At 43.4% G+C, this 18,285-nt stretch overlaps 1 protein-coding gene across 4 annotated transcripts in view; it reads right to left on the reverse strand.

Moving 5' to 3' along the window:
- Positions 1-11,144, reverse strand: part of LOC140212590 (lysine-specific histone demethylase 2) — a 63,105-nt gene extending 51,961 nt beyond the window's left edge. Inside the window, exons 1-2 of one of the 4 annotated variants that reach the window (XM_072283568.1) lie at positions 10,844-11,144; positions 1,851-1,954 (exon numbers count right to left, since the gene is read on the reverse strand). In XM_072283568.1, the coding sequence (XP_072139669.1) occupies positions 1,851-1,954; positions 10,844-10,967 (228 nt within the window). In that variant the 5' untranslated portion in view covers positions 10,968-11,144. The other 3 variants (XM_072283571.1, XM_072283569.1, XM_072283570.1) reach the window with 3 other exon arrangements.
- Between the last annotated feature and the right edge of the window lie 7,141 nt (positions 11,145-18,285).

Raw genomic sequence — 18,285 nt, forward strand, 5'->3', positions numbered from 1 at the left:
CACTACAAATCAAAATATCCCAATTTAAACTAAGTTTTGTTCCCTAATTTTGCCAGAAGTTACTTTATTCTTGAAAAATTCTATAATTTAACATTAGTTTAAGGAATAAAAACTCCTAAAAATATATAGAATTCACAAACAAGAGAAAATTGCAGATGCTGGAAATCCAAGCAACACACACAAAATGCTGGAGGAACTTAGCAGGCCAGGCAGCATCTTTGGAAAAAGAGTACAGTCAACGTTTTGGGCCGAGATCCTTCATCAGGACTGGAGAAAAAAAAAGATGAGGAGTCAGGGTTAAGAGGTGGGGGAGGAAGAAAGACAAGGTGATAGGTGAAACCATGGGGGGGGCAGTTGGGGGAGGAGAGCAGTAAAGTAAGAGCTGGGATGTTGATTGGTGAAAGAGACTGGTTGCTGACTTGAACCATGGTAAATATAACAAGCACATGCAACTGTCAATGTTGCTCCTCCAACCCGAGTGTGGCCTCATCACGACAGTAGAGAAGGCCATAGACTGACATGTCGAAATGGGAATGGGAACTGGAATTAAAATGCGTGGCCATTGGGAGATCCCACTTTTTCTGGCAGACGGAGCATAGGTGCTCGAAGTACTCTCCCAAACTACATCAGGTCTCAGCGATATACAGGAGGCCACACCAGCATCACTGAACACAGTATATGACCCCAACAGACTCACAGGTGAAGTGTCGCCTCACCTGGAAGGACTGTTTGGGGCCCTGAATGGTAGTGAGGGAGAAGGTGTAAGGGCAGGTGTAGCACTTGTTCCACTTGCAAGGATAAGTGCCAGGAGGGAGATCAGTGAGGAGGGACAAATGGACAAGGGAGTCGCGTAGGAAGTGATCCCTGCGGAAAACAGAAAGTGGGGGGGAGGGACAGAGAAGTTCTTGGTGGTGGAATCCCATTGGAGATGGCAGAAGTTATGGAAAATTATGTGTGCTGGATGTGGAAGCTGGTGGGGTGGTAGGTGAGGACAAGAGGAACCATAGCCCTGGTGGAGTGGTGGGAGGATGGGATGAGGGAAGACCTGCACAAAATGGAAGAGATACAGTTAAGAGCAGAGTTGATGGTGGAGGAAGGGAAGGTCCTTTCTTTGAAGGAGGACAACATCTTCATTCTGGAATAAAAAGCCTCATCTTGAGAGCAGATGCGGTGGAGACAAAGGAATTGAGAGAAGGGGATAGTATTTTTACAGTCAACACGGTGGGAAGAGGTATACTCCAGGTAGCTGTGAGAGTCCGTGGGTTTATAATAGACATCAGTAGATAAGCTATCTACAGAGAAAGAGACAGAGAGATCAAGGTGCCTGAAATTCACCAGGTAAATTTGAGGGCAGCATGGAACTAGGAAGCAAAGTTGATGAAGTGGACAAGATCCGCATGGGTACAGGAAGCAGCACCAATGCAGTCATTGATGTAGCATAGGAAAAGTTGGGGATTGACAAGTGTAGGCTTGGAACTTAGTCTGTTCCATGTAGCCCACAAAAAGGCAGACATAGCTAGGACCCATGTGAGTGCCCATGGCTGCACCTCTTGTTTGAGGGAAGTGGAAGGAGCCAAAGGAAAAATTATTGAGAGTGAGGATGAGTTCTGCCAGATGGAGAAGAGTGGTGGTGGAGGGGAACTGGGTGGGTCTGGCATTCAGTGATGGCTATATAGTTGTGTGCATCACCTTTTTAAACAAAGCTTTGTAGCAAGTTGTATTAACACAAAGGGCAAAATAGCATTCTCCTTAATTCAAATATTTTGAAATCTATCAGGTAAGAGGCTATACCCATTGGAATTACATTGAAATCTGCAATAGATACTGGCTTCAATAACTCTGTACAAAACCTGTCTTCCAGATGATCTCAAAGGGGGATTATTATCCAGTGAAGTTTCCAGAATAGCTGGCCGTTTCTTTGCTCTCATTCGCCCACTTATGCCACCTAAGGCATCTGCAAATAATTAACATACAAGACATGCGATTTGAAATATTCATCCTTGAATATTCAAATTTAGAACACTAAATAGAACAGCACTTCATTCACCAAATGTACAGTCATTGTTTACTAAATGTGTTTAATTTTGAATCTTGTTATAAAGCAAGCTGAAATGTAATAACCCTCAAATATTTTTGATGTGATTCAAAAGTGATTTTGAGCAACACCACTAGAGGAGAAATTGAGTAATAATTAAGCTAAAAAAAAATTAAGTACTTAGCCAAAAAGTATTTTTTAAAATTGCAGACATAATGAAGGACAGAACTTATTCCTACTTCACAGAAAATGTTATAAAGGCATCTTCAAGACATTACATCAGAATTTGTTGCAAATTGTGTTTGCTGCATAAACAAATAGAAACATGTTGATATCCGATTCACTGCTTTCGCTTTGGCAACTCCTAATTAAGATTCTAATTCAAAAAAAAATCAGGTACCCATTTAACACTACCATCTTGAGTAATATATATTTTAAAAAATGGCAGCAAAGGACTTTGTTCCATAGCCACCAAACCCACTTGGTCTAGCACAAATAAAACACAATATATCCTAAAGAACTTCACAGAAGCTGTTCAAAGACATGGCTACAAGCTAAAAGTGGATGTAGGACAGCTCACTAAAAGCTTAGTCAAATGTCAAAAATATGATAATTAAATATAGACAGGGAAGGAAATTACAAGATTATAAATTCTCCATTGGAAGGTACAATTATTATCAAAGAATGTATAAATTATACAATCTTGAGATTTGTTTGCTCACAGGTAGCCACAATGCAAGAAACCCAAAAGAATCCAATGAAAGAAAAAAAATGAAAGACCATCACTTGACGTGCAAGAGAAAGAGGTTAAAAAATACAAACCATGCAAACAATTGAAGTGAACAACAGCGTTCTGAACCAGATCTGAACTCCTGAGTGGCCTGGAGCAGGCCCAAAGCATCATTTATCAGTTCATCATATTAGCGGGCACAGAGCACAGCAGCCACGACAGTCTCCATATCCTCAATTCCACGGAGATGACCATTGCAGAGAACGACCGAAATCGGCTCTCCCCCCACAGACCAACACCTTGCCTTTTCAGTCTATCTGGGCCAGAGGTTAAATTAACTAAACAACAGAACAGCAAAAAGCTCTGGCACACTTGAGATGAGTGAAGATTGCAGAGAGCGAGTGAAATCAGCTCTCATCACCAATCCGGGCCCGTGTTTAATTTGTACCTCGCAATCGGATCGATGCACCACTACCGCAGAAGGCTCTGGGCTGAGATCACATTGCCCAGTATATCGCTCCAGGCGCAGATTTTGCTGCCCAGCACTCGCTCCAGGCCTAGACCATGCTGCCCAGCAACTCACTCTGGGCCAACTTCAGGTTAGAGTTTAAGAATATGAGCTTTCAGGCATCAATGTGCTGAAGAAGATTAATATGAGTGTGTGACAAGATTGTGGAGATTGATAGCATAAATTTCAAAAGTTATCAGGCAAAATACTAATATACAACACAGTAACAACGTACGAGATCAAGTGATGGGTCAGGTTCTAATCGGTGATGACCTCAGATGTACGGAAGCTAGAAAACCAGAGGGCAGGTAGTAATATGTCAAGTATTCTAACAGAAGTACTAAAGACATAGTACATGTTTTGATTAAATATTTTGGGTAGAATTGAAACATTATATAAATACAGATAGGTGGTCTTGAGTTAAAATGTATTATCAGAACCTGCAACTCTCCAGTTAACACCATTTTCTGTAAGGCTAGCCTACTCCATTCTCGGACATCAGCTTAGCAAATGTGTTTTATGCAAGCAGCATCAAAATATGCATTAAGTACTTTTTAATATTACTACGCTTGCCTGGTGGGTGCCGGGACTGTGCTTCAAACAGAGAAACTAGTACAATTTGGTGTAACCTTTGCTCAAGAGGTTTGATCGCTTCCAGAAATCTGATTTTATAGATTAAACTCCATTAACTGGTGTACAAAAATTAAGTTTCACAGAAGAATTTCTGATCCACTGTCAAAGAATAAAATGAAATACAAAGAAATCTTAACAAATTATTTCAGAATTTGTGAATAAGAATGAAAGTAATTCAATTCCCTTCAGTATGAGCTTGCAAGTGAGTAAGCTTAAGAAAATGATCTAACTTTAAGAGGAATTGTCATTTTGTAGGCATTCAGTAATTTGCACCATATTCCAAGCTTAATACTTGTCATACGACAATAAAGAAAACAACCATTGTTTTACATCATTCAGCCACTTCTTCATCATGCTTACCAGTGAATCTGTATATTTGATCATAGAAACAAAGGTCAAAATTATGCAGTTCTTTTATATATAAAAGTGTCCCAATTAAAGTATAAGTGACCTTATACAATTGAAGATATGCTCAGCAATGTAAAATTAAATACTTAATAACCAAACAGCCAGAAAGACTGAGAACCTCTAAGGCTACTACTTAGGGCAATTCCAACTTACTTGAGATAAATCCCCAAATATCTTTCAGAATAATATGTACCCTCCACATCATGTGAGAAAGCATAAAAAAATGTCCCAATTATGTTAACAAAGCTAATCTAAAGCCAAGTAATGGGAATTTTGTGTCAATTTTGTTCCCGCCATAAGAACAAATGCTCATATAATATGGACTGAGATCAGGAAAGTCACCCTCAAGTTTGGAAATACAGTGGATTGCAAGAACGTCTTATTGAGCTGTGCAGAGTGATATTACAGCTCAAGTCAAATTCAAACACAACAAGCAAAATATCAGGATTACTAGTGATAGTCAAAACAAGTTTGCACAGCTCAGGGAACAAAAAAGTGGTTTTCAATTGGATTTCCCATTTCTTATCCAGTTGAATGTGGGTTTAGTCAAGCTCTTCAACTGCTATCAAAAGCTCGGAACAGTTTTTATATGAAAAGAGGTGATCCTCGATTATCTTTAAACAAGTTGCAACCAGGTATCAATAACTCGCTAGTTAGCATCAGACGCAATGATTTCACTAAATGCTCAAAGTAACAATATTAAACACTTTTTCATTACTGGTTGGAAGAATATTGTATATATTATAAATACAGTGGCATGTAATATCAATATCACAAATGACCTGACTTGGTCCAACCAAGCAGAGTTCACTGCCAAGAAGGCCCACCAGCGCCTTTACTTCCCGAGAAAACTAAAGAAATTTGGCCTATTCCCTAAAACCCTCACTATTTTTTATAGATGCACCGTAGAAAGCATTCTTCTAGGGTGCATCACAACCTGGTATGGAAGTTGTCCTGTCCAAGATCAAAAGAAGCTGCAGAAGATCGTGAACATGACGCAGCACATCACGCAAACCAATCTTCCGTCCGTGGACTCACTTTACACCGCACGCTGTTGGAGCAGTGCTGCCAGAATAATCAAGGACACGACCCACCCAGCCAACACACTTTTTGTCCCTCTTCCCTCCGGGAGAAGGTTCAGGAGCTTGAAGACTCGAACGGCCAGATTTGGGAAGAGCTTCGTTCCAACTTTGATAAGACTGCTGAATGGATCCTGACCCGGATCTGAGCCGTACCCTCCAAATACCCAGACCTGCCTCTCGTTTTTTTTGCACTACCTTACTTCCCATTTTTCTATTTTCTATTTATGATTTATAATTTAAATTTTTAATATTTACTAATTTTAACTATTTTAATATTTTATATTTGTAATCCAGGGAGTGTGAAGTGCAGAATCAAATATCGCTGTGATGATTGTACGTTCTAGTACCAATTGTTTGACGACAATAAAGTATAAAGTATGCAGAAGTTTGGGCATCCCTGGTCAAAATTTCTGTTACTGTGAATAGTTGAGTAGAAGATGAACTGATCTCCAAAAGGCATAAAGTTAAAGATGAAACATTCTTCTCAATATTATAAGCAAGATTAGTGTATTATTTTTGTTTTGTACAATTTTAGAGTGAAAAAAAGAAAAGGCGCATCATGCAAAAGTTTGGGCACCCCAAGAGATTTGTGCCCTCAGATAACTTTTACCAAGGTCTCAGACCTTAAATAGCTTGTTAGGGCTATGGCTTCTTCACAATCATCGTTAGGAAAGTGCAGGTGATGCAAATTTCAAAGCTTTATAAATACCCTGACTCCTTAAACCTCATCCCAACAATCAGCAGCCATGGGCTCCTCTAAGCCGCTGCCTAGCACTCTGAAAATTAAAATAAATGATGCCCACAAAGGAAGAGATGGCTGTAAGAAGATAGCAAAGCATTTTCAGGTAACTGTTTCCTCAGTTGGTAATGTAATTAAGAAATGGCAGTTAACAGGAACGGTGGAGGTCAAGTTGAGGTCCCAAAGAACAAGAAAACTTTCTGAGAGAACTGCTCATAGGATTGCTAGAAGGGCAAATCAAACCCCCGTTTGACTGCAAAAGACCTTCAGGAAGATTTAGCAGGCTCCGGAGTGGTGGTGCACTGTTCTACTGTGCAGTGACACCCGCAGAAATATGACATTCATGGAAGAGTCATCAAAAGAAAACCTTTCCTGCGTCCTCACCACACAATTCAACATCAGAAGTTTGTAAAGGAACATCTAAACTAGACTGATGCATTTTGGAAACAAGTCCTGTGGACTGATGAAGTTAAAGTAGAACTTTTTGGCTGCAATGAGCAAAGGCATGTTTGGAGAACAAAGGGTGCAGAATTTCATGAAAAAAAACACCTGTCCAATTGTTACACACAGGGGTGGATCGATCATGCTTTGGGCTTGTGTTGCAGCCAGCGACACGGGGGAACATTTCACTGGTAGAGGGAAAAATGAATCCAATTAAATACCAGCAAATTCTGGAAGCAAACATCACACTGTCTGTAAAAAAAGCTGAAGATGAAAAGAGAATGGCTTCTACAACAGGATAATGATCCTAAACGCACCTCAAAATCCACAATGGACTACCTCAAGAGGCGCAAGCTGAAGGTTTTGCCATGGCTCTCACAGTCCCCTGACCTAAACATCAACGAGAATCTGTGGATAGACCTCAAAAGAGCAGTGCATGAACTAGAAGCCTTTTGCAAGGAAGAATGGGCGAAAATCCCCCAAACAAGAATTGAAAGACTCTTAGCTGGCTACAGAAAGTGTTTACACGCTATGATACTTGCCAAAGGGGGTGTTACTAAGTACTGACCGTGTAAGGTGCCCAAACTTCTGCTTCAGGCCCTTTTCTCTTTTTTGTTATTTTGAAACTGTAAAAGATGGAAATAAAAAAAAAATCTTGCTTAAAATATTAAAGAAATGTGTCATCTTTAACCTTATGCCTTTTGGAAATCAGGTCATCTTTTACTCGCTTAGCTACTCACAGTAACAGAAATTTTGACCAGGGGTGCCAAACTTTTGCATGCCACTGTATATAATACATTTGAAATAGGTTTGTTTTTCATATACACCTGCAACATCATATTTAACACAACACCTATAACCTGTTAAAACAAATAGTATAATAGTACGAGTTAACTGTAATTAATACAGTTGACAAAAAAAATTTTAGCAACTAACGGAAACTATGGAGGACAGGGGAACAGAAGTAAATGGAAGTCACAAGCAGACGAAGGTTGAGACCCACTGAACTACAGTAAACAAAATTTTTAAAAAGTTAAATTTTAGTGCAATGGGTTATTAACCCAATAAATATTACCCCTGTTTTTGCATAGACTGAACATTAAAAGGATTCAGGGATCTTTAATGGAGATTTATCAAACAAAATATTCAAAAGCAACACACATAAAAGTTGCTGGTGAACGCAGCAGGCCAGGCAGCATCTCTAGGAAGAGGTACAGTCCACATTTTGAGCCGAGACCCTTCGTCAGGACTAACTGAAAGAAGAGCTAGTAAGAGATTTGGGAGGGGGAGGGGGAGATCCGAAATGATAGGAGAAGACAGGAGGGGGAGGGATGGAGCCAAGAGCTGGACAGTTGATTGGCAAAAGGGATATGATAGGATTATGGGACAGGAGGCCTAGGGAGAAAGAAAAGGGGGAGGGGGAAAAAACCCAAAGGATGGGCAAGGGGTATAGTGAGAGGGACAGAGGGAGGAAAAGGAGAGAGAGAAAAAGAATGTGTGTATATAAATAAATAACGGATGGGGTACAAGGGGGAGGTGGAGCATTAGCGGAAGTTTGAGAAGTCAATGTTCATGCCATCAGGTTGGAGGCTACCCAGACAGAATATAAGGTGTTGTTCCTCCAACCCGAGTGTGGCTTCATCTTGACAGTAGAGGAGGCCGTGGATAGACATATCAGAATGGGAATGGGACGTGGAATTAAAATGTGTGGCCACTGGGAGATCCTGCTTTCTCTGGCGGACGGAGTGTAGGTGTTCAGCGAAACGATCTCCCAGTCTGCGTCGGGTCTCGCCAATATATAGAAGGCCACATCGGGAGCACCGGATGCAGTATATCACCCCAGCCGACTCACAGGTGAAGTGTCACCTCACCTGGAAGGACTGTCTGGGGCCCTGAATGGCGGTAAGGGAGGAAGTGTAAGGGCATGTGTAGCACTTGTTCCACTTACAAGGATAAGTGCCAGGAAGGAGCACAACAGTTTAAGTCCGATGGATAAACGTAGGTCAAATTTTAAAGGAAGAGGTGGTGTCCTGCAGACTTTCATGAGGGAATTCCAGAGCTAGGGTCAGGACTGCTGATACAGCAACTGTCAACGAAGAAACAGAAAAAAATTGAGGATTTAAGAGAATAGATATGAAGTAGAGTGATATTAAAAGATGAAGAAAGTTCATAGACATTTATAAACAAGAATTTTATACATTAATCAGCATACTTAAACTATGATGCCACTTTACATCTTTGCTTCACAAAATATTCCTTAGCCAAGTACAAATATCACAAGTAGCACAAGTCAGACTTCACAAATTCTAAATTTCACAACATTGTTAGAACTTGTCAGTCCAACTTATCTCACTAGGATGCAGATTTCTTGTAATCCTAACAGGAAATTTATGCCTTTACAATAATTTGAATTCCATAATTTCTATACAGATTTCTTCATTCAGCTTCAATTCCTATTTGAAGATTACAGAAAAGCAACTCACCAGGAATGCCTAGAACAACAATGCATTTTTTTTTTTTTTACAAAAAATGACAGCCAAAATCATATTTAGATACATGGAAATACCTACAACAGAATACAGGCCCTTCGGCCCACAACCCTGTGCCGAACATGTACTTACTTTAGAAATGACCTCGGGTTACCCATAGCCCTCTACTTTTCTAAGCTCCATGAACCCATCCAGGAGTCTCTTAAAAGACCCTATTGTATCTGCCTCCACCACTGAATCCGGCAGCCCATTCCACGCACTCACCACTCTCTGCGCAAAAAACTTACCCTACTTACAAGCACCTTAAAACTGTGTCCTCTCGTGTTAGTCATTTCAGCTCTGGGAAAAAGCCTCTGACTATCCACATGATCAATGCCTCTCATCAGTTTATACACCTCTATCAGGTCACCTCTCATCCTCCATCATTCCAAGGAGAAAAGGCCGTTCTCAACCTATTCTCATAAGGCATGCTCGCCAATCCAGGCAACATCCTTGTAAATCTCCTCTGCACCCTTTCTATAGTTTCCACATCCTTCCTGTGGTGAGGTGACCAGAACTGAGTACAGTACTCCAAGTGGGGTCAGACCAGGGTCCTATATAGCTGTAATATTACTTCTCGGCTCTTGAACTCAATCCCATGGTTGATGAGGGCTAATACACCAAATGTCTTCTTAAGCACACAATCAATTTGCGCAACAGCTTTGAGTGTCCTATGGATTTGGACCCCCAAGATCCCTCTGATCCTCCACACTACCATTAAAACTATATTCTGCCATCATATTTGACCTACCAAAATGAACCACCTCACACTTATCTGGGTTGAACTCCATCTGCCACTTCTTAGCCCAGTTTTGCATCCTATCGATGTCCCACTGTAACCTCTGACAGCCCTCAAACAAAGTCACAATTGCCAAAACTGGGATAGAAGTTGATACAAGAAATGGTATAACTGCATTACACAAAACTTAAAAATTTCCAGATTGAATGAAGTTAAATTGCTGCATTTGTTAGAAAGCTTAATGTATCTAGCATTTAAACAGAAGCACAGCATAATTTTTTTTAAAAGCTTCCACAATTTCTATCATTCGCTAAGTTTACAGAAAGAAAATTTAGCTGGACAATATCAGATATTAAATTTTCTAATGCTTAAAACGATTTTACATTTCTAAATTTTGGTGGTGTGAGTGAGAAAGCTGCTAGATCGAATTATTTAGAAAAAAAAGAAATTCCACTAACAAGAATTACTTATAAGTTGTCCTCAGTTTCTTCATTTTTGCAGCTGTCACTACGAACATAGTATTGTTTTGTCGAAAACCTTCTTGCTGAAAAACCTTATACACAATGACTAAAGAACAGCGTGATGCAAATGATCAGATTACATTGCCGCCACATTAAAGTACAGACTGGCAAAGGAAAACACCTTCGCGTAATGCAATGGGTAAATCGCCAATAAATTATAGCAAATACCAATGCAAGACAATAGCACCCGCTGGTCAATGTCAAGAACAGCAATCGCCCACCTCGTTAACACTGATCTTGCCTTGTTGGTGATAACGTACATTCAACCCTGATGTTTGAACCTGAAACCGGCGATTACAGGTCACGCATACCGTGATAGCGGGGAGAGTGAACAACAGCTGGAGAGGCCGGCCCCAGCAATGGGCCCGGTGACTGGGGAGAGGCAAGGGGAGGCGACGTTGCTCTTTTTATGAATAACTCGACTCTCGCCCGCTGGAAGTGGAGGCGGGCTGAAGCCACGGCATCGGCTCGGCACCCACCTGTGTCTGAATAGTACATTATGGCGCGGCTCCGGACTGCCGTCGCTCCGTCCCTCCGGTTCCGGCGTCGATCACCACTCGGCCCCGCCCCCCTCTCCCCCGTTGCAGGTCGCCGCTGGCTCATCCGTGCACGTGCATCTCTCCGCCTGTCGTTCGCGCTCGCTTCCCCTGCCACCGCGAGCTCGAGATCGTCCGTTCGTTCGCTCACTCACAGCGCGCGCCCCCTACCTCCCTCTCAAACGCCATTTCGGATTCGCTGCCTCCCAGTTGGTACCGGGCCACATGCGCACACTCCCGGCAGGGTTCGGCGCGCGTGCGCACACTCCCAGGCTCTGTCCGCGAGCGCGCATGCACATTCCTCTTCCCGGGATCCCGGCCCAGCCCAGCCCCTCCCTCTCTCCTGAAGGTAGGCTGTCCGCGTGCATGCGCGCTTTTTTTTCGCCGTCCTCGCAACGCGCCGGAGGAACTCAGCTGGTCGGGCCGCATCCGTAGAAACGATCAGTCAACGTTTCGGGCCGGAACCCTTCGTCGGGACTGTAGAGGGAAGGGGCAGAGGCCCTATAAAGAAGGTGGGGGGAGGGTGGGAAGGAGAAGGCTGGTAGGTTCCAGGTGAAAAACCAGTAAGGGGAAAGATAAGGGGGTGGGGGAGGGGATAGGCAGGAAAGGTGAAGAAGGAATAGGGGAAAACACAATGGGTAGTAGAGGGAGGCAGAACCATGAGGGAGGTGATAGGCAGCTGGGGGAGGGGGCTGAGTGAAATAGGGATAAAGGAAGGGAGGGGAAGGGAATTACCGGAAGTTGGAGAATTCTATGTTCATACCAAGAGGCTGGAGACTACCTAGACGGTATACGAGGTGTTGCTCCAACCTGAGTTTAGCCTTATCATGGCAGTAGAGGAGGCCATGTATGGACATATCTGAATGGGAATGGGAAGCAGAGTTGAAGTGGGTGGCTACTAGGAGATCTTGTCTGTTGTGGCGGACGGAGTGGAGGTGCTCGATGAAGCGGTCCCCCAATCTGCGTCGGGATTCACCGATGTAGAGGAGGCCGCACCGGGAGCACCGGATGTAATAGACAACCCCAACAGACTCACAAGCGAAGTGATGCCTCACCTGGAAGGACTGTTTGGGGCCCTGAATGGTGGCAAAAGAGGAGGTGTAGGGACAGGTGTAGCACTTACATTTACAGGGTTAAGTGCCGGGTGGGAGATCTGTGGAGAGGGACGTGTGGATCAGGGAGTTGCGGAGGGACTGATCCCTGCGGAAGGTGGAGAGGGAAAGATGTGCTTAGTGGTGGGGTCCTGTTGAAGGTGGCGGAAGTTGTGGAGGATAGTGTGCTGGATCTGGAGGCTGGTGGGGTGGTAGGTGAGGACAAGGGGAACTCTGTCCCTGTTGTGACGGGACGATGGGGTGAGGGCCGAAGTGCGGGAAATGGAGGAGATGCGGGTGAGGGCATCATTGATGACGGCAGAAGGGAAACCACGATCCTTAAAGAAAGAGGGCATTTGAGATGTCCTGGAACGGAAGCCCTCATCCAGGGAGCAGATGCGGCAGAGAAGAAGGAACTGGGAATAGGGAATGGCATTTTTGCATGTGGCAGGGTGGGATCTACCACCCGGCACTTATCCCTGTAAGCATAAGTGCTACACCTATCCCTACACCTCCTCTCTTGGGGAGGAGAAGACGGTGACGCGACGCAGCGCGCGCGGCCGCTCCGAAATGATATCATATTTGTAAGTAAGTACAATCCTGATTTGATGGAGACAGACGTGAGAAGCACGGAAGAACATCTGGAGAAACTTCTGAAATGCCCGCTTCACTGCCGCTGCTACTGTGCGATCGAGAATCTCCGGAGGGGAAGGCCCCAAATCCTCGGCTTTGCCTATTGCCTGTTGCCGGGGCCAGGGTCGAAGCGCTCAGCAGAGATGGTGCTTTGTGCTCGGTGTCGGAGGGCTGGTCAGAGGCTCGAAGTTTTCGGACGGACTCAAGAGTCGGCTGTGGTCGGGTGCTGCATCGGCAAGTTTGCAGCGCTGGAAGCTTATGGCAGGGAGAGTTTTTCTTCCTTCTACTATCTGCGTGAGATGATGGGACTTCCGAGAGACTTTGAGACTTTTTTTTAATGTGCCCATGGTCTGTTCTTTATCAAATTACGGTATTGCTTTGCACTGTTGTAACTATATTATAATTATGTGGTTTTTGTCAGTTTTTCAGTCTTGGTTTGTCTTGTGTTTCTGTGATACCATTCTGGAGGAACATTGTAACATTTCTTAATGCATGCATTACTAAATGACAATAAAAGAGGACTGCGTGGCCTCATAATCTAATCTAATCCCTATTTCACTCTGCCCCCTCCCACAGTTGCCTATCACCTCCCTCATGGTTCCGCCTCCTTCTACTATCCATTGTTTTCCCCTATTCCTTCACCTTTCCTGTCTATCCCCTCCCCCACCCCTTTATCTTTCCCCTTACTGGTTTTTCACCTGGAACCTACCAGCCTTCTCCTTCCTACCCTCCCCCCCACCTTCTTTATAGGGCCTCTACCCCTTCCCTCTTCAGTCCTGACAAAGGGTTCCAGCCCGAAACGTTGACTGATCATTTCCACGGATGCTGCCTGATCTGCTGAGTTCCTCCAGCATGTTGTGAGTGTTGCTTTGACCGCAGCATCTGCAGAGTATTTTGTCTTTAGTGTTTTCCGTCCGCCGCCCGTGACATGGTGAGGGGGAGACGCAGCCAAACACGTACCAATGCTAGTTCCATCGGGTTTTACCTGCCTGCGTGGAATTTCACCCGTGACTTTCTGTAATCCTTGGTGGCGCACTCTTACAATATTTTGCCAAAAGAAACTGACTCTATGCGAGTTTCTGAACTAAAAGTGCTTCAAACGCTCCTCCTGCTATCAGCATAGTCACTTTGAAACGGCCAGTGATAGATACCTGAGCAACACACACACACAATGCTGGAGGAACTCAGCAGGCCAGGCAGCATCTATGGAAGAATAGCACAGTCAATGTTTTGGACTGAGACCCTTCAGCAGGACCTGTCGACTGTGCTTTTTGCACAGATAGTGAGAAAGGCCCTAGTAGTGATGATAGGCCTCCGTCTAAAATGTGGACGCCAATCATCATGAAGTATTGTATTTTGAACGGATGAGAATGGCACATGTAAAGAACTCCATTCCTGCCACATTGGACATTCACCAATATGCTAACTGACAGAACTACTGTCATTGTGTCAGTCAAAGATAGCATAAAAGGAAAAGAGGGGGCATATAATATTGTAAAAACCAGCAGGAAGCTGGCAGATTAGGAACTTTTAAAAATCGATAAAAGGCAACTTAAAAGCAATGAGGAGAAAATACAATGGTGCTTGAAAGTTTGTGAATCCTGTAGAATTTTCTCTATCTCTGCCAAAATATGACCAGATCTTCACGCAAGTCCTAAACTAGATAAAGCGAACCCAATTAAATAAGTAACACAAACACCATTCTACTTCTTCATTTATTTATTGAAAAAAATGATCCAATATTACATGTACTTGTTGGAAAAAGTACAAACCTGTGGGGTAATGCCTTTTACAAAATCTATTTGTAGTTTGTCAGGTGTTCCAATCAATGAGATGAGTTTGGAGATGTGGGTTGTAGAGATGTTCTGCCCTCTATAAAAAAAATACACTGTTAGATTACTGACAGAGTCTGCTCTACTCAAGAAAGATCTGTTTATGTGCACCATGCCCCAACCAAAATAACTTTTACAGGACCTTAGAAGAAGAATTGTAGAGTTGCATGAAGCTGGAAAAGGCGACAAAGGTATTTCTAAAGACCTGAGTGTTCATCAGTCCGCAGTAAGAGAAATGGTCTACAAATGGAGGAAACTGTTGCTACTCTTTCTAAAAGTGGGCATCCTCCAAAGCTCATACCATGAGCACAGCGTGCAATGCTTTAGGAGATGACAAAGAACCCAGGGGTAACAGCAAAACAGCTGCAGAAATCTCTAGAACTTGCTAAAATCTCTGCTCATGTGTCCACCATAAGAAAACCACCGAACAAGAATGGTGTCCAAGGAAGGACACATGGAAGGAAACTACTGCTCTCCAAAAAAAAACCTCTTACTCAATGTCAGCAAGACCAAGGAGCTGATTATTAACTTCAGAATGAGGAAACCAGAGGTCCATGAGCCAGTGCTCATTAGAGGATCAGAGGTGGACAGGGTCAGCAAGTTTAAAATCTGTGGTGATTTTGGAGTATCTGTCCTGGTCCCGGCACGTAAGTGCAATTACAAAGAAAACACGGCAGCACCTCTACTTCCTTAGGAGTCAGCAAAGACCCAGCATGCTATCTTAAACTTTGACAAACTTTAGATCTATGGATGTGTGGTGGAGAGTATATTGACTGACTGCATCACAGCCTGGTATGGAAACACCAACCTCCTTGAACAGAAAATCCTATAAAGAGTAGTGGGTATGGCCCAGTCCATCATGGGTAAAGCCCTCCCCACCACTGAGCACATTTATGCAGAGCAATGTCCCAGAAAAGCAGTATCCATAATCAGGAATCCCCACCTCCCAGGTCATGCTTGCTTTTCACTGCTGCAATCAGGGAGCAGGTACAAGAGCCTCAGGACTCACACCACCAGGTTCAGGAATAGTTATTATCCCTCAGCCATCAGGATTTTGAACCCAAGGGGTAACTTCACTTGCCCCATCATTGAAAAGTTCCCACAACTGATGGCTCATTTTCATGGACTCTTCACAGCATGTTCTCAATATTTATTGCTTATTTATTTATTATTATTTCTTTCTTTTTGTATTTGCACAGTTTGTTTTCTTTTGTACACCAGTCGAATGCCCAAGTTGGTGTGGTCTTTCATTGATTATATTATGACTATCACTCTATTATGGATTTATTGAGTATGCCCACAAGAAAATGAATCTCAGGATTGTATATGGTGACATATATGTACTTGGATAATAAATTTCTTTGAACTTTGACCTTTATTATTTGAGGATAGATTGAGGGAGGTTAAGACTGGAGAAGCTAAATATGAAGCTAAATTCCCTCCTCCTTCCCTTTATTCCATTGTCCACTGTCCCCTTTTACTAGATTCCTTATTCTTCAGCCCTTCACCTCTTCCATTTATTTCCTCCTAACTTCTTATTTCTCATCCTCCCCCCTCCCTTACCCATGTACTTACCTTCCCCTTCACTTGGGCTCACCTCTCATCTGCCAGCTTGTACTGGTTCCACTCCCCCAACTTTCTTATTCTGACTTCTGCCTCCTTTCCAAGTCCTGATGAAAGATCTCAGCCCAAAATGTCAACTGCTTGATGTGCTGAGTTCCTCCAGAATGTTGTGTGTAAAACTAAATCTGTTCTCTTTAGAGTAGATGAGGTAAAGAGTGGACATTATTAAGGTTCATTAAATTGTAAGTAGTATAGAAAGACGAGGCACCAGGAAGTTTTTCCCCATATGTGAGTTTGATAAAGTTAGAGGGGATAGATGTAGGATAAAGGGTAATAAAACTAGAGGAGAAATGAGGGGTCCCTCTTCATCCAGAGACCAACTATCAGAATGAGGAAGAAATGTGATCTAAATGACTTTGACCATGGACGGATTGTTGGTGCTTGACAGGGTGGTTTGAATATCTCAGAAAGTAGTAATCTCCTGGGATTTTCACACACAACAGTCTCTAGAATTTACAGAGAATGGTGCAATAAACAAAAACATCCAGTGAGCAGAAATTCTGAGGACAAAAGTGCGTTGTTATTGAGATAGGACAGAGGACTGGTCAGACTGGCTCAAGCTGACAGGAAGGCGACAGTAATGCAAATAACCACATATTACAACAGCGGTATGCAGAAGAACATCTTTGGATGTACCACACTTCGAACCTTGAAGTGGAAGGGGTACAGCTGCAGAAGACCACCCGAGTTCCACTTCTGTACCTAATACAGTGGCCACTAAGCGTTATTATAGTAATTAGTTTGCAGTACTAATTTTTGGGAAAGTAAAATCAAAACATATATATTTAACACTCCGATATTTCTAAACATTCAAAAGCTTTCAAACACTAGTAAAAATAAACTACAACCTTGAATTTATGAGCATCAACTTCTCTAACTTAGGGGAATCACTCCCTTTTTTCCCTTATCCCACTGGTCCCCATATGATCCCATTTTCTCCCTGCTCTTTTAATCTGCCCAATGTCCACACATTCCTCCCACCATTCTCCTCTTCGCCTCCTCCCCTTTATTCCATGTTACACCATCACAATCAGATTCAGGCTCCTTCAGCTCTTTGTTACTTCTACCCATCAACTCCCAGCATGTTACATCGTTCCAACACTCCTCCCTCCCTTACCTGTCCTCTCACCTGGGTTTGCCTATCACCTACCTGCTCTTGTTCCATCCCTTGCCTACACCTTTTTATACTGGCTATCTCTTAACTTTCTTTCCAATCCTGATGAAGGTCTGGGCCTGATTGTTGACCATCCATTTTCCTCTATAGATGCTGCCTGACCCACTGAGTTCCTTTAGCTCTCGTGTGTGTTGCCTTTGAATTTCAAGTATTTTTTGTGATTGAAGTAAGAAAGTAGCACAGGTGAGAACATACTTTCACTTCCAGACTACAGATTTTTGAACAACACACACAAAATGCTGGAGGAACTCAGCAGACCAGGCAGCATCAATGGAAAAACGTACAGTCGATGTTTCAAGCCAAAACCCTTCGGCAGGACTGGAGAAAAAATGCTGAAGAGTAGTTTTTAAAGGTGGGGGAGGGGAGAGAGAAACGCCAGGTGATAGGTGAAACCTGGAGGGGGAGGGATGAAGTAAAGAGCTGGGAAGTTGAGTGGCAAAAGAGACAGAAATCCATGGAAGAAAGAAAAGCGGGGAGGAGGACCAGAGGGAGGCAATGGGCAGACAAGGAGATAAGGTGAGGGAGGGGAAAGGGGATGGGAAATGATAAAGGGGGGGGCAGTGAGAGGCATTACTGGAGGTTTGAGAAATCAATGTTCATGCCATCAGGTTGGAGTCTACCCAAACGGAATATAAGGTGTTGTTCCTCCAACCTAAGTGTGGCATCATCGCAACAGTGGAGGAGGCCATGGATGGACATAACGGAATGGGAATGGAAAGTGGAATTAAAATGGGTGGCCACTGGGAGATCCTGCTTTTTCTGGCAGACAGAACGTAGATGCTCAGTGAAGTGGTCTCCCAATCTACATTGGGTATCACCGATACACAGGAGGCCACACTGGGAGCACTGAACACAATGTATGACCCCAACAGACTCACAGGTGAAGTGTCGCCTCACCTGAAAGATCTGTTTACGGCCCTAAATGGTAGTGAGGGAGGGGGTGTAGGGGCAGGTGTAGTACTTGTTCCACTTGCAAGGATAAGTGCCAGGAGGAAGATCAGTGGGAGGGATGAATGGACAAGGGAGTCACGT

This window comes from Mobula birostris, chromosome 19, assembly GCF_030028105.1.
Source record: "Mobula birostris isolate sMobBir1 chromosome 19, sMobBir1.hap1, whole genome shotgun sequence".
Lineage (NCBI taxonomy): Eukaryota > Metazoa > Chordata > Chondrichthyes > Myliobatiformes > Myliobatidae > Mobula > Mobula birostris.